At 49.3% G+C, this 15,918-nt stretch overlaps 1 protein-coding gene across 3 annotated transcripts; it reads left to right on the top strand.

Moving 5' to 3' along the window:
- The first annotated feature begins 2,440 nt into the window (after positions 1 to 2,440).
- On the top strand, positions 2,441 to 12,584 carry ZNF436 (zinc finger protein 436). Of its 3 annotated transcripts, none has more exons than XM_058676740.1 (4): positions 2,441 to 2,820; positions 4,447 to 4,501; positions 5,265 to 5,391; positions 9,820 to 12,584. In XM_058676740.1, the coding sequence occupies exons 2-4, from the start codon at positions 4,469 to 4,471 to the stop codon at positions 11,070 to 11,072; spliced, it is 1,413 nt and encodes a 470-aa protein (XP_058532723.1). In that variant the 5' UTR covers positions 2,441 to 2,820; positions 4,447 to 4,468; the 3' UTR covers positions 11,073 to 12,584. The 3 variants fall into 3 exon arrangements, with proteins under 3 accessions (XP_058532723.1, XP_004592324.2, XP_058532724.1); XM_004592267.2 differs by having other exon boundaries at positions 4,411 to 4,501; XM_058676741.1 differs by lacking the exon at positions 2,441 to 2,820 and adding an exon at positions 3,852 to 3,989.
- Positions 12,585 to 15,918: the final 3,334 nt, after the last annotated feature.

The following is a 15,918-nucleotide window of genomic DNA, read 5'->3' as shown; positions in this document are numbered from 1 at the left end:
GGGTTACAAACATTAAGGCATATTTTTAAAGATTTATTTATTTTTATTACAAAGTCAGATATACAGAGAGGAGGAGAGACAGAGAGGAAGATCTTCCGTCCAATGATTCACTCCCCAAGTGAGCGCAATGGCCGATACTGCGCCGATCCGATGCCGGGAACCTGGAACCTCTTCCAGGTCTCCCACGCGGGTGCAGGCTCCCAAAGCTTTGGGCCATCCTCTACTGCTTTCCCAGGGCACAAGCAGGGAGCTGGATGGGAAGTGGAGCTGCCGGGACTAGAACCGGCACCCATATGGGATCCCCGGGGCGTTCAAGGCGAGGACTTTAGCCGCTAGGACATGCCGCTGGGCCCAAGGCATATTTTTAAATGTAACAAATTAACACTTTTCTCTTTTGTTAAAGGTATTTTTTTATTGCAAAGTCAGATATACAGAGAGGAGGAGAGACTGACAGGAAGATCTTCCATCCAATGATTCACTCCCCAAGTGAATGCTACGGCTGGTGCTGCACTGGTACAAAGCCAGGAGTCAGGACTTCCTCCAGGTCTCCCAAGTGGGTGCAGGGTCCCAAGGCTTTGGGCCGTCCTCGACTGCTTTCTTAGGCCATAAGCAGGAAGCTGGATGGGAAGTGGAGCTGCTGGGATTAGAACCAGTGCCCATATGGGATCCTGGCACGTTCCAGGCAAGGACTTTAGCCGCTAGGCCTTGATAGCGCTGGGCCTTCGGCGCCAGTTCTAATCCTGGCTGCCCTGCTTCTCATCCAGCACCCTGCTTGTGGCCTGGGAAAAAGCAGTCAAGGATGGCCCAAAGCCTTGGGACCGTGCACCTGTGTGGGAGACGTGGAAGAAGTTCCTGGCTTTGGATTGGCTCAGCTCTGGCTGCTGCTGCCACTTGGGCAGTGAATTAATAGATGAACAATCTTTCTCTGTGAATCTCCTCTCTGTAAATCTCCCTTTCCAATAAAAATAAATAAATCTTTAAAAAAGAAAAGATAGATATGGTTCTGTAGGGACAGTGACCTGGTAATAGGGCACAAACTGAAGAATATACAAAGAAGGGTCCTCAATCAAGTCCAACGGTGGAGCCCACATATCTTCACTAGATAACAAGAAGCCTGAGTTGGAGGTACCGTCCAGACAACTGTCCTGGCCCCTGGCGTCATGATGAACCAGCCTGCTCACTCTGCATGTGATGGGTGCCCGTTCCTGGCTGCATCCTGGGGACGAGCTCGCCTTTCCACGTGCTTACTGCAAACCGACAGACACCAAGAATCCTGCGGAACTCCCCGGTCCGGGACAATGGGACAGGAAACCACCTCCGCCTCCAGGGACCCCAACTCTCAAACTCCAACAGGAAGTCCATCACCAGTGTCCTTCCTGTCCCTCTTCCCGCCCCCACCCCCAGGGGCTCCCTATGCAGCCAAGCTCTCCCTCCACTCTCAGCTTCTCACCTCCACCCTCTGGAGGGTCCCAGGTAAAGACGGGACAAGGAAAAAAAAAAAGCAGTCGCTGAAGGAGGCAGGCAGCCAGGCAGCCATTCTGCCCCCAGGCCAGCCCAGGGGATGAGAGCAACTGCCAGAGAACAAAGAAAGTCTTAAAACCCCAGAGCCAAGGGGGGCAAAAGACCTAGGGAAGTTTACCAACAAAGCAATCTGTCAGGCTCGGGATGAGAAAGCAGCCCCGCTGGGCTGCTTTCACCTCAGGCCCAGTTAGAAACCTGCAATTTCTCATCCCTTGCCCCTCCTCCCTGGCTCCTGATCCATCTGGAGGGTTCCCCAAGGATCAGGCCTCACTTTGCTCTACTCGGCTCCACATGCCCTTCACCTGAACACACCAGGTGCGGCCCCCAACTCCCCAGGCTGATCTGAATTTCTGGCAAAAACATGCTTCTGACCCAGCTACTCTGATCTTCGGCAGCTCTTCCTGGAGGTCTCCCTTGCCACCGCTGTCCTTTGAGTGCCCACTCCCTGCAGAGGCCTCACGGTGTAAGAGAGGGAGATGGACTTGGGGAGACTCAACTTTCCGGAGGAATAACCAGAGAGGATTTCAACTCAGGTGTGTCTGATCGTGAAGCCTTCCACTGGGGACACTGCCTCTTGGGAGCCCTCTGGGATTCCACTGCTGGCAATACCCACATGTGTTTTGTGATGGGCTATGAGGGTTCAGTTCTGAAGTGGAAGATTCTACGTCATGGCTGCTGAGGGGTCTCCTAGTTCCTTTTGGACATTTGAGTGATTTAACCATAAATAACGGGACTCTGGGAACCTGACACTCTCAAAAAGCATGGCTGAAAAAAAAATTCAAGTCTCTCAGTGGGTGGATGTGTGCACCATTCACCAGTAAGGCCGCTTTCGCCGGCAGAGCAGAGAAGTCTCCTGGACAGAGACAACAGGCTTCCGGGCACCAAGCCAAGCTCCAGGATATTTATAACTGGAAGAGGGTGGGAGTCCCTCAGAAGCCGCTCTCGTCTTTCTCCATCACTTTCCTCTCCAAGGCGGCTGCGAGCGCCGTGCTCTTCCCCGTGCGGCATGCCCGGTTCCCCAGCGCCCCACTCCCACCGCCTCATTCCCTCCTCGGGCCTGGAGAAGGGCAAGGCTGCCAACCCTTCCGTTCCCAGGGACTCCCGCTGAAGCCGGCTGGGCTCCTGCAGGAGACGCCCCAGAGTCGGAGGATCGCGGGCCTTGGGTAGCAAAAGGAGGATTTCCCACATCTCCCATCTTTTCCCCCAACACAAGCGGTCTGAAAGAACTCGGTCTTCGGCGTCGGCATCTGTGGGCGACCTCTAGGATCGGGCAGCAGTGGATCTCTGGCGGGCCCGGAGGTAAGTCTGCCTGTCCTCAACTCGGGTTGTCGGCCTGCTACCTTCAGCTGGACAGGGTCTGCTAACATCCCAAGCAACCGCTCGGCTGAGACCCTGAAAGGCCTCCAGGAGACCCGCCCTCAGGGATGACAGGACCACCCGCCCCGCCCTGGCTCCATCCCCATCTCCTAGTCTCTCCTCCTCGGCTTATGATTTCCGCCCTCCCTTTCGGGGTTTCGTTCCCCCCTCAGAGAGGCGCAACTCAACGCTCGGCTCAATGGTCACCTTCTTCAAGATGCAGTCGGACGCCCCTATGAGGCGGACAGAGGCAGAACCGCGACACCGCAAGGCCCAAGTGGCGGACCGCACCGTGGGGCGGGGCGAGGCAGGGCAAGGCCTCCTGGGAGTTGTAGTCGGCGGTCCCGGGCGCTACGCCGCAGGCGCTGTCGGGAGCTGTGGTGCGTGGGCGGGGCCCAAAGTTGCTGCGCGCCCCCGAGTCTCCCCAGGGGAGTGGGCGGCTGCTGCTGCTGCTTGTCTCCGGCCTGGGCTGCCACCTGAGGCTTGGCTTCAGTGGAGCTCAACCCAACCTGCTTCAATGACGCCCCACGCCGCAGATAAACTCAGCCTGAAGGGAGGCTCCAGGGCTGTTAGAAGCAGGACAGCTTCCCCGTGTGAACTGGGCTGTGATTTTTTTTTTTTTAAGATTTATTCATTTTATTACAGCCAGATATACACAGAGGAGGAGAGACAGAGAGGAAGATCTTCCATCCGATGATTCACTCCCCAAGTGAGCCGCAACGGGCCGATGCGCCCCGATCCGAAGCCCGGAACCCGGAACCTCTTCCGGGTCTCCCACGCGGGTGCAGGGTCCCAAATCCTTGGGCCATCCTCAACTGCTTTCCCAGGCCACAAGCAGGGAGCTGGATGGGAAGTGGAGCTGCCGGGATTAGAACCGGCACCCATATGGGATCCCGGGGCTTTCAAGGCGAGGACTTCAGCCGCTAGGCCACGCCGCCAGGCCCTGGGCTGTGATTTCTAAGAGGAGGAAAGGAGAAACACTCCGCTCGGGCCAGGACGACGCGCCCCGAACCCTTTTGTTCTTTTCCCTCCTCCGCCCGGCCTCTGACTGGCTTTTGTACGCCAGGTTGGAACTTCAACTCCCGGCAGGCCACGGCACGAGCGCAAGCGCGGTGAGGGGCACAGCCACCCCGAGGGAGGCGGGCCTCCGGGTCGGCATGGGATTGGCAGTGTTGTGCAAGCCTCGCTAGCTGATGGGCTGAGGCAGCTGCCGGAAAGGACCGGGTCTGGAGATGGAAGAGCGGAGGCGTTCTGTGGGCTGGGCTGAGCGCCTCCTCCCACAGACAGCAGCGGGCTGACCCCCGGCCCGGGAGGCACCCTGGCGGGAGGCTGGCCTCAATCGACTTAGGCATTGCCTCCACCCCCTGGTGGCGGAGACCCAGAGGGCGTGTGGCGCTCGGGGGTCAGGGAGGAAAGTGACCCGCCCTGGTCCTCCTGGGCCCTCCCCTCCTGCCTGGCGGCCAGAACTCCAGCCCTGGGGAGCGGGCAGGGCCTCCCCTCCGTGCCTCACGCCCTGCTTTTCGCCTCCTGCAGTGCTGTCTGCTAGCTGCCTGTCCTGCTTTCTCACAGGAGGCGAACCCTGGTGCCCGAGATGGCAGCTGCCCTGCTCATGGCTGGGTCCCAGGTAAGCCGGGGGTGGCTTCTCTGCACCTCCCTCTGCCCACCCACCTCGTCTGGGGTTTCGATGGTCTGCAAGCCCCTCATGTGGGAGATATCCTGGGCTTGGTCATTTACTCGTTCCGGTATTCTGCCTCTAAGGGTCTAGAACCAGGCCAGTAAAGCCGCAGACATACACTGAACGCTTGCTGTGTGCCTTTAGCTATCAGGAAACTAAAAGGACGCCTCTGTGTGCCTGCTCCCAGCCTGAAGGGACAAGAAAGACACATCTGGCTAGTGGTGACACAAGGTGATAAGTGCGCTTGCCGAAGCAGCCAAGTGCTGTGATGGGGGAACCCAGATGTGGGAGTGATTAGTTCTCTGGAACATCTGGGGGCAGAGTGGGACGGAGCAGAGGGGTAGGCGGGGATCGGTCCTGTAGTGGGACCATTCAGTAGCATTTTGCTGCTCTGAGAAAATATTCCAGGGGACCGGGAGCGTTGTGAGGACAGGTATGGAGAGCTGGAAGTGCCAGATGGATTCCAGGAAAGTGTGCTAGGGTCGGCTGGCCGAGTGGGGCAGCAGTGTCCTTAAGCCCTGGGCAGTTGACATCCCTCCCTTGTCTCCTTTTCTCTCCTCCTGTTCTCTCTTGTTTTCTTTTCTGGTCTCCGCAGACCAGACTTAATAGCCCTTTGCCTCCTCACCATTCTTAACCATGTCTAATTTCAACAAGAAAGACTGGCGCTCAACTCCCCGAGGCCAAGTAGTGAGGAAGCACTGTGTCGTTTCAGGCACCTGTGACATTTGAAGATATGGCCATGTACCTCACCAGGGAGGAATGGAGACCCCTGGACTCTACCCAGCGAGACCTTTACAGGGATGTCATGCAGGAGAGTTATGGAAATGTTGTCTCCTTGGGTGAGTAGTCTGCACTCCTTCACCCCCACATTTTGAAGGCTGTCCAAATGATTGAGCTCTTTCAATAAAGTCGGTTTGATTTTTAAAGCACTTAATCACATTGCTTTGAGCCCAAAAGCAAATGTTGGCTGTCTGTACATCCAGGTCACATGGTCTGAAAGCAGCAGGTGGAGGAGGCTTTGGGCACCATATAGAAACACTCTGATTTCTGCTGCCCCGGGTCCAGTGCCATCTCCAGCCTGTTTGCACACATCGCTGACCCAACAGGTCTGACGTAGTGGTGCTTGCCAGGATGTAAATGCTGCTGGGGAAGGGCCCTTTTACTGTGGCCACTAGGTGATGATGGGATTTTGACCCAGGTTCTTGGGAGGGCAAAAACTGCCTGTGCGTGTCTGCTTTGGCTTCAGAATCATGACTTATTTCAGGTTCCGTAGCCGAGTATTGTCTGCAGATTTTGCTCATAGATATTTTCCTGAGGGTGTCAAATGATGTTCCAGGGAATCCTGAAACAGTGAGATTAAAATTCTGTCAGAGAGGACAGGTTTGTGTGTTTGTTTTCTGCAAACCAGTCTTCTCTAGCCTTTGTTCTTGGTGGACCTAAAATGAAGAGTAGATTCTAGAGGTGAACAGTCTTTGAACTCAGTATCTTGTAAAGAATTGACCTTGGCACAGTAGCCTAGTGGCTGAAGTCCTTGCAAGCACTGGGATCCCATATAGGTTCTGGTTGATTCCCATCCAGCTCCACTTCCCATCCAGCTCCCCGCTTGTGGCCTGAGAAGAGGATGGCCCAAAGCCTTGGGATCCTGCACCCACATAGAAAATCCGGAAGAAACTCCTGGCTCCTGGCTTCAGATTGGCTTAGCTCAGCTCTTGGGGCCACGTGGGGAATGAAATAGCGGGTGGATGATCTATCTCTCTGTGTCTCCCCTCTGTAAAAGATGTTATTCCAATAAAGAATAAATAATATTTTTTAAAGGACTTGTCAGTTCACCAGTGTGAAAGGTTTACTAGGTCATCAGTTGCTCATTAGGACTAATCCTTTTTTTAAAAAAATATGTATTTTTATTGCAAAAATAGATTTACAGAGAAAAGAAGAGACAAAGAGAACGATCTTTTGTCCACTGGTTAACTCCCCAAGTGACTACAATGGCCAGAGCTGAGCTAATCCAAAGCCAAGAACCTGAAACCTCTTCCAGGTGTCCATGCAGGTGCAGGGTCCCAAGGCTTTTGGCCATGCTCTATTGCTTTCCCAGACCGTAAGCAAGGAGCTGGATGGGAACGGAGCAGCCACGACACCAACTGACAGCTATATAGGATCCCAGTGTTTACAACAGGAGGGTTAGCCAATTGAGTCACCATGCTGGTTTCCTAATTCCTTTTTTTAAAAATCCCAATTCCTATAGTTTTTCCCAGAGCAAAAAGTGACTCTGAGGTAATCCTCCTCCCACATACTTTTTAAAAATGTTTATTTATTTATTTGAAACACAAAGTGAGAGATAAAGAGAGATCTTCCTATCCACCGTTCACACCCCCAAATGACTGCAGCAGTCAAGACTGGAGTCAGGTGGAAGCCAAGAGCCAGGAGCTCCGTCCAGGTCTCCCACGAGGGTGGCACAAACTCAGTTCCTGGAGTCACCATCTGCTGTCTCCCAGGCACATTCACAGGGATTTGGACTGGAAGCAAAGTAGGCAGAACTTGAACTGGCAGTCAGATACGCCATACAGACATCCCAAGAGGCAGGAGCCACTATACCCACTCGCAATACTTCCTTTTTAAAGATTCTGGTCTTTTTTTCTGTAAAGGCAGATTTACAGAAAGAAGGAGAGAGAGAAATATCTTCTATCTGCTAGTTCACTCCATATATAGCTGCAACTGCCAGAGCTGAGCCAATCCGAAGCCAGGAACTTCTTCCAAGTCTCCCACACGGGTGCACAGTCCCAAGGCTTTGGGCCATCCTCCACTGCTTTCCCAGGCCACAAGCAGGGAACTGGATGGGAATTGAAGCAGCTGGAACATGAACCAGCACCCATGTGGGATCCCTACGTTTGCAAGGAGAGGTTTAGCCAATTGAACCACGCACTGGGTCCAAGATTTCCTTTTGGACCTGGACTTTCTATGATATTTCAAAAATCTTGGCTTTTTGCTTGAGAGAAGCCACCACAGATAATGTTATTAACCAGACTGAGTGCAGTCAGCAACCCAAATATTCTGCTCAAGCTAACAAAGTCCAAAAAATAAGAATCTTCAAAAGTGCAAATTTCCATTTCTACAGTTTCAGCCCAAGGAGCATCTTAGAAGGTAACTTCTTTTCAACTATTTGTTGGCTAACAAAACCTGGCATTTTTATTGGCTGTCTAAGTTTGGGAGCCGATTAAACAAGGTCTGGAAAGCTTCTGTACCTCAAGACTTCTCGGACCCTGAACTGTTCGTCAGGCGCTGGGGGTTTCTGTCAGCACTTGCTAGGCTGATTCAGCCACGGATCCTTGTCTTCCCGCATACACGGCCATCCTCATCTCACACGGTGAGGTGAGAAAGCCAGTTGGGAAATGCAGGGTCTGGCACAGAATTCCTTGTGAATGATAGTTGGACATTTTGACTCTTGTCTGAAGAAATACATGTAGATAGTAACAAGAAAGTTCCAAGACATCTTTTCTTGTAGGAGGAGGCACCTTCTCCAACCTCCTCCTCTCCATATTTATTGAAAGTAAGGGAAGATAGCAAGTAATACTTAATAGTCATTTTTTTCTGCCAACTAAGACATGACATAGATAGCTAAAAATATGTTTTTCATACTGACCTGTTAAGTATATGATGCTAATGATGAAGTTTGAACAAGCTAAAAAATAAATAAATTATGAAGGCTCTTGAATTTCAGAGATTCTAATTTAAAGTCTTTTGTATTTTCTGGTATTGGTTGTTTTCTTTCTTTTTTTTAAAGATTTTTTTATTTGTGTTGCAATGTCAGATATACAGAGAGGAGAGACAGAGAGGAAGATCTTCTGTCTGTTGATTCACTCCCCAAGTAACTGCAATGGCTGGAGCTCTGCTGATCTGAAGCCAGGAACCTGGAGTCTCTTCTGTATCTGCTATGCAGATGCAGGATCCCAAGGCCTTTGGACCATCCTCGACTGCTTTCCCAGGCCACAAGCAGGAAACTGGATGGGAAGTGGGGCCGCCGGGATTAGAACTGGCACCTATATGGGATCCCAGTGTGTTCAAGGCGAGGACTTTAGCCACTAGGCTATCTTGCTGGGCCCAGTTGTTTTCTTTATCAAAACACCAAAAATATGTAGTTTTCTTGAAGAACCATCAGTTTTGATATGGAACCTGAACTTAGCAGGTAGACTGGGTTTGAATACCTGCCCTGCCATTTACTTTTTTTTTTCTTTTTTTGAATTGAACCCCTTTATTTTTTACAATCTTTGCATGGTTAATTAGGGCACAAAGGTTCAAGGGCTACAGGAAAGTGGGTAAGACTATTATTTCCACATTCTCTTCTTTTTCTGTATCTGAGGTAAATGGGGAGATAAAGGTAGAAGCCCTACCCAACCTCTCACCCAGCCTCCCACCCATCCTAGGTCCCTGATGTGGGGCATGCTCCGAGGGTCTTGCTCAAGTGGTTTTGATAGTTCAGCAGTTATGAATTGCTGCTAATCTCGCCATTCCAAGCACAATGAAGTCGCTGCAGAATCCGCTGATTGATGTAGTCCATCTTAGAGTCTCAGTTTGTCCAGTTTTTCACTGCCAACATTTGCTGGGGTAGTTGATTGATTAGTTCTGTCCTCTGTTGTGCCAGGTGTCCTCTGCATGTTCCGAAAGACTGCTATATCCTCCATGCGCACCTGATTGTGCTGTCCACTGCTCCGTCTGAGTCTCTGAGGAGGCTCGGCTCTGTATGCCATTTACTTTTGGCAAGTCATTGTACTTGACTGAAGTTTGCACTTTTCTGGGATAAAATGAATGAATGACTCTCAGGATGGCTATAAAAATGAATGAAGTAGGGCTTGGCACGATAGCATAGTGGTTAAAGTCCTCACCTTGAATGCCGGGATCCCATATGGTCACCGGGTCTAATCCCAGCGGCCATGCTTCCCGTCCAACTACCTGCTTGTGGCCTGGGAAAGCAGTCGAGGATGGCCCAAAGCCTTAGGTTCCTGCACCTGCGTGGGAGACCCGGAAGAAGCTCCTGGCTCCTGGCTTTGGATTGGCTCAGCTCCAGCCGTTGCGGCCACTTGGGGAGTGAACCAGCAGACAGAAGATCTTCCTCCCTGTCTCTCCTCCTCTCTGTGTATCTGCCTTTCCAATAAAAATAAATAAATCTTTTTTAAAAATGAATGAAGTAACCATAGTAAGAACTTAGGCTAGTTCCTGGAACACAGTGAGTACCTTTTTAATACCTTTACTTATTTCTTTACTCTTTATTACAGATTTTGAAATTAGGAGTGAGAACGAGGTAAATCCAAAGCAAGAGATGAATGAAGATGTAGAATTTGGGACAACATCTGAAAGGCCTGTTGGAAATGCTGAGGAAAATGCTGAAAGTGAAGAGGTCTTTGAAAATGGGGATAGGTCAGAAAGACAGTGGGGAGATCTCACAGCAGAAGAATGGGTAAGCTATCCTCTCCAACAGGTCACCGACTTGCTGGCCCACAAAGAAGTCCACACAGGGATCCAATATCACATATGTTCTCACTGTGGAAAGGCCTTCAGTCAGATCTCAGACCTGAATCGACATCAGAAAACTCACACTGGAGACAGACCCTATAAATGTTACGAATGTGGGAAGGGCTTCAGCCGTAGTTCACACCTTATTCAGCATCAAAGAACCCACACTGGGGAGAGGCCCTATGACTGCAATGAGTGTGGGAAAAGTTTTGGAAGAAGCTCTCACCTCATTCAGCATCAAACAATCCACACTGGGGAGAAGCCTCACAAATGTAATGAGTGTGGGAAAAGTTTCTGCCGCCTCTCGCACCTAATCCAGCACCAAAGGACCCACAGTGGGGAGAAGCCCTACGAGTGCGATGAGTGTGGAAAAAGCTTCAGCCGGAGCTCGCACCTGGCTCAGCACCAGAGGACGCACACGGGTGAGAAACCTTATGAGTGTAATGAATGTGGGCGGGGCTTCAGCGAGCGATCTGATCTCATCAAACACTACCGCGTCCACACGGGGGAGAGACCCTACAAGTGTGATGAGTGTGGGAAGAATTTCAGCCAGAACTCTGATCTGGTCCGCCACCGCAGAGCCCACACAGGAGAAAAGCCGTACCACTGCAACGAGTGCGGGGAGAACTTCAGCCGCATATCTCACCTGGTGCAGCACCAGCGAACCCACACGGGGGAGAAGCCCTATGAGTGCAACGCCTGTGGGAAAAGCTTCAGCCGGAGCTCGCATCTCATCACCCACCAGAAAATCCACACGGGAGAGAAGCCCTACGAGTGTAACGAGTGTTGGCGAAGTTTTGGTGAGCGGTCTGATCTAATTAAACACCAGAGAACACATACGGGGGAGAAGCCCTACGAGTGTGTGCAGTGTGGAAAAGGTTTCACCCAGAGCTCCAACCTCATCACACACCAGCGAGTTCACACGGGAGAGAAGCCCTATGAATGTACAGAGTGCGAGAAGAGTTTCAGCCGGAGCTCAGCTCTTATTAAACACAAGCGAGTTCATACCGATTGAGTTCCGTAATTGTGACTGCAAATGGATTTCCTCAGAAGGTACAGTTTGATGTTAAACAGGAGCCCCTTCAAGGCTTCCTCAATGACTTTAGTGACTTTCTTAGTTGAAGCCACTGTTTAAAACACCAAATGAGATGTGCTTTTCGGATTTGGGACCATTATCTCCTCCAGAATAATAATTTGTATTCACTCCATGGATTACCCCCTTCAAGGTCAGCCCCCACAACTAACTGGAAACCTGAAGACCACAGGACAAATACTGCTGAACGCTCGGGGTAGAAATGGAATAAATCTTTCAGTTATTCTGTTCATTCTGGGCCCAAAGAACTCCATCCACAGAAGTGTGGGATTGCAGTAGAGTGGTCATGGCCACTTTGGGAAAAGGCAGCCAGAGGCTGGGCCTCAGCTGCCACACCTGTTCACACACACCATAGTAGCTGGGCACATGCATCTTCCCACCCAAAGGGCTTTTTTCTTGAGTCATTCACACATTGCTATTTCTCCATCTTCCTGAGAGCAGAATTCTGCACGATGAAGGCAGTGATTGTTAACTTTCTTCCTTCTCATTGTTTGTAATTAGCTTGTTTAAAGCTTGCATCTTTGTGAAAGATAACTGAAGATACTGTGTGAGAGAAAAAATGAGACATAGGTTTGGGGACCAAGGACCCATCAATGTGGTAACTTTAGCATTTATCAAATATATACATGTTCTTTGGAAAACACTTCAGGGTACATTGTGAGGGGAAGATCTTTTCAAGGAAAAATAGAACCATAAGTTGTGGTGGTGTGTGAGGGGCAAGTGGGATTGACCACTTCAGGGAAGGAAGTGCAGAGTGCTTTCCCAGGGACCATTGGTCATTTCTATGTCCTTTCCCCCACTAGTCTTTAGGTTCTGTTCTCCTTATATTGCTAACTCTGATTTGGTAAGGGCCACATCCCAGTGTTTATCTTAGCTTGCATAAGGGCATGTGTACTTAACAGTGAAATGTGTATTCCTGTGGGTTTTTTTTTTCTGATAGCAGAAACTGAATTTGCACAGAATTAGCATGCTCTTGGGTGATGTGGATCATGTGACAGAACTGCAGACATAACTCTAATGTGAGAAATGTCCTGGTGTTCATTCTTCTGAAAAAAACAAATTTAACACTAATACTCAAGTGTGCACTGTCCTGTAAGGTTTGTCTTTGTATAGAACTAAGCCTTTGTTTGTATGCGTCCTTCAATTATGGAGATAATGACTGGGCAGATAGGTTGGATGTCCTGTTCCCAGACTGAATTATGTTCCAGGGTTTTGAAGAACTCTGGCTTGTCAGAAGAATTAATAAACCTAGATAAGAGTGTATTTCTAAACTCCCAAACTACAGCTGTAAATGATTAAAGTGGGAGCCAACCTGATTTAAGCCCAGTAGTGTCTGTTCTCTTTATCTCAGCTGGAGTAGGAAGTAAAAAATATTGTACATGTTGACGCTTATTCAGCCTTGTAGTGGTGGGAGTAAACTGGTATCTAGGAGACAGAACTATGTTTTCAGAGTACCCTGGTTTATTGCTACTGTGCTTCACTCCAAATGCTGTAACATTTTTAAAAAAAATGTCTTTGCAACAGCTATTTTGGGATCTGGTGTGAAAGGTGCCACTGGTCAGTCCTGTGATATACAATAGTGAGTTGTACACTACAGTGACCTACAGCTGGGTGACTCCATCACTTGCAAGGGACACAGCTTTGAAGATAACAGAACACCCCTGCCAAGAGGGCGTCTTCATGTTTGCCACCCTTTCCATCCAGAAACAAGCAGAAGTTATGCTTTTGTCATTATGACTGGGTATTCATACCTTGTTGGGTGACATATGTATTCTTGGTAACCTAGAAACAACTGTGTCTTTTTCTGTATCAGTGTTGGTGATGGTTTTAATGGATATCAAGGTTGTCCAGCTGCTTCTGTCAGCCACTACAGCAGTAGGCTAGGGAGTGGCCCTGGAAGGCAGGAGCTTCTTCACCTAATGCTTACCACATTCCCTCTTTTCCCTGCTCTCTCGCTTCACCCCAACTTGCTCCTGCTGCTGTTTTTTGGCTCCTTAGTAGCAAAGGGTTCAAGAAGATGCTGAGTGCCCATCTCCGTGTACATACGCACTCCCGCGGGGAAGTGAGAAGGGCCAGGTCCGCACCTGCCCTGCTTCTCTCTCCTGCCCATTGCTGGCCATTTGCTGCGTTGGCCTTTGTGCAGAAGTTAAGGAGCAGGCTCTTTTTGCTGATGCTTTTTGCATGCTTTCTGCTTCCAAGCCCTGCCTGCTTCTTGCACACACCCTGAACACTCGGTGCCTGCTTCCTATGGTTGTGGAGAGTGAATGACCACGTGAGGATGTAGAGCAGTTTTCCTATGGTATCGGTTACAGTTATCCCAATGTCTATCTACAGCTGTATTATTCTAACAATATTCTATAATTAAAAAGTATAATTTTTAAAATAAAAAGATCCGAGAATTATTTTAGCAATCCAGGGATTTTTCATCCCATCCCTTAAACCTGGGGGTGACTGTCGTGACATTGATGCATGTTATATTTTTGGACAAAGGTAAAAACCTGGACAGTTTCCTAAGAAGGTTATTCTGGTGACAAAAGCAACATGGAAATATTTGGTTTGGATGACTCTAGCTTTGGAGAAGAGGGTAAAAAAACCCCACATCCAAAAGGAAAAATGAGAGAAAGCCATGTTACTTTAGGAGATATTTTAGGGGTACCCATTACAAATGCTAAAACAGTTTATAACCTAAGATTGGGTTCTGGGAACAGAGATACCTCTTAGAAGCTGTTAAGGCTTCTCTGTTCATGACACGGTGACATAGTCTGCCTAAGACAGGAATTATGCACTACCAGGTAGTGGCACCAGTTTTCAAATTACGTGCAAGTAATTTTCTCTTGGGAAGCTTTTTGTTGTTGTTGTTCAATGAAAGCTCAGCCTAAGCAGAAGTAGGGGGTGAAAATGCTTTACACGGGGCATAAAAAACAAATGTGGAGGAAAAATCGTAATTAGCAGTACAGCTAAGATTAGGAAAACTCTTTTTAAAAATTTTTTTTTCTTAAAAAAAAAAAAAAAATCTCTCTCCCTTCTACAAGCTCAGTGTTTTTGATGGCTGGAAAGGAAAGTTAAAGGACAATGCCAGGACAGCTGGAGGTGTAGCCTCCCCTCTAAGGTGCTTGATATGGTAATAACTCACCATTATCATCATTATACTGAGCTGTACCCGTGAGTTAACTGGTGTCTAGGAGGCTAGGGTGGGTTAGGGCTGCGTGCCCCGGCCACTGGAGCCCTGCTGAGCTCAAGGAAATGCTAATTCCTTCAATGGTCCTCCCCTGTGAGGGAAGTTCCCGACCCCAGGGAGTAAAGGGCACTCCGAAAGCTTGGTGAGACACCTTCCTCTGCGGTAGAGACCTTAGTGAAAGAGTAAAATTAGTGGGAGGAAATGACCCTGCAATGACCTGAAACCGTTTTGTGGCTCCTTGGTTCCTTTCCTAGATGCATCATTTTTTGATTCTGCAAAGGTCATTCTACTTACCTGTGTTTCTGGGAGAGACTGAGGCCAGCGACACCCAGATCTCTCTTGGAGTTTCACACCAGCCCCTGCGGTCATCTTCTAAGCAGCCCTGCTTGGGAATGACCAGACACCCTGAAATCAGACCCAGACTTGGCCTACTCCCCACCTGCTTCACTCGTAGAAGAAGCTGGCATGTCATACTTAACCCCTGCTCCCTTAGCCACTCTCCCCAGGCCAATAGAGAATATTAACTGCATAATCAGTCATTCAGTCATGCCCACACCACTTGCTAAATGTTTCACAAATCCGTCTACCTCACTTTCTCAGCAACCACCACTTACCGTATGACTGTGGGCAATTACTTCGCTTTCCTGATCCTTGGATTCCCCATCTGTAAATAGGGGTAATTATATTTCCCTTGCAGAGCTGCAAAGATTAAATGAGATAATGGGGCTCTGGATATTAGCTGCAATTATCCACACCATCCTGGGAGACACATCTGGCTTCCGGAAACAACCTCCTAATGAGTTTATTCTGCATTCATTTCCCTTCACCTTCAGGCTGCCCTCCCTTGCTGCAGCTGGAAAGATGTTGGTGAGACAAGACCCTCACACCATTCTCTGCGCCAAACCCTCTGGAGCATTCCAAAACCTTCAGCAAGCCGCCAGCTCCTGCTGTGCAGGGTTTGAGCAGCTCAGCCAGCTCTGCCCTCCACAGTTCCAGCTCCCTGCAGTTTCCTGCACCTGTAACACCTCCAAGCAGCATCTCTTTCTCAGCACTCCTCTTGCCAATTTGTCCTTCAAATCTCAAACCCAACTTGTCTTAGGAAACCCTTACTGATCCCACAAGACTGGTTTTGCTTTTCTACCTTCCCTAGATTTGTCCATCAAAGGACTTTATTCTTGTTTTGTGATTGCCTGTTTCCTGTGTGTGTGTGTGTGTGTGTGTGTGTAGTCGCCAATTCCACTCGGGTAGCCTGAAGAAGTTACTGGGTCTTGATCACCCTCTGGCAAATGTTTGAGCCAAAGTATCCAGGTGACAAGTGTTTCTGGGATAAATAAGGGGGATGTGCAGAAATCATATTCCCTTAAGTAGAGCTGGTGATTAAAAAAAAGATATTTTTATTGGAAAGCCAAATACACAGAGAGGAGGAGAAATAGAAAAAAGCAAGATTTTCCATCAACTAATTCATTCCCCAAGTGGCCGCAAAGGTCGGAGCCAAGCTGATCCAAAGCCAGGAGTCAGGAGCCTCTTCTGGGTATCTCACATGGGTGCAGGGTCCCAAGGCTTTAGCCCGTTCTCAACTGCTTTCCCAGG

The sequence above is a fragment of the Ochotona princeps genome, chromosome 2 (genome assembly GCF_030435755.1).
Source record: "Ochotona princeps isolate mOchPri1 chromosome 2, mOchPri1.hap1, whole genome shotgun sequence".
NCBI lineage: Eukaryota > Metazoa > Chordata > Mammalia > Lagomorpha > Ochotonidae > Ochotona > Ochotona princeps.
The sequence above is the reverse complement of the archived record's forward strand: the minus strand, read 5'-3'. Positions and strand labels throughout refer to the sequence as shown.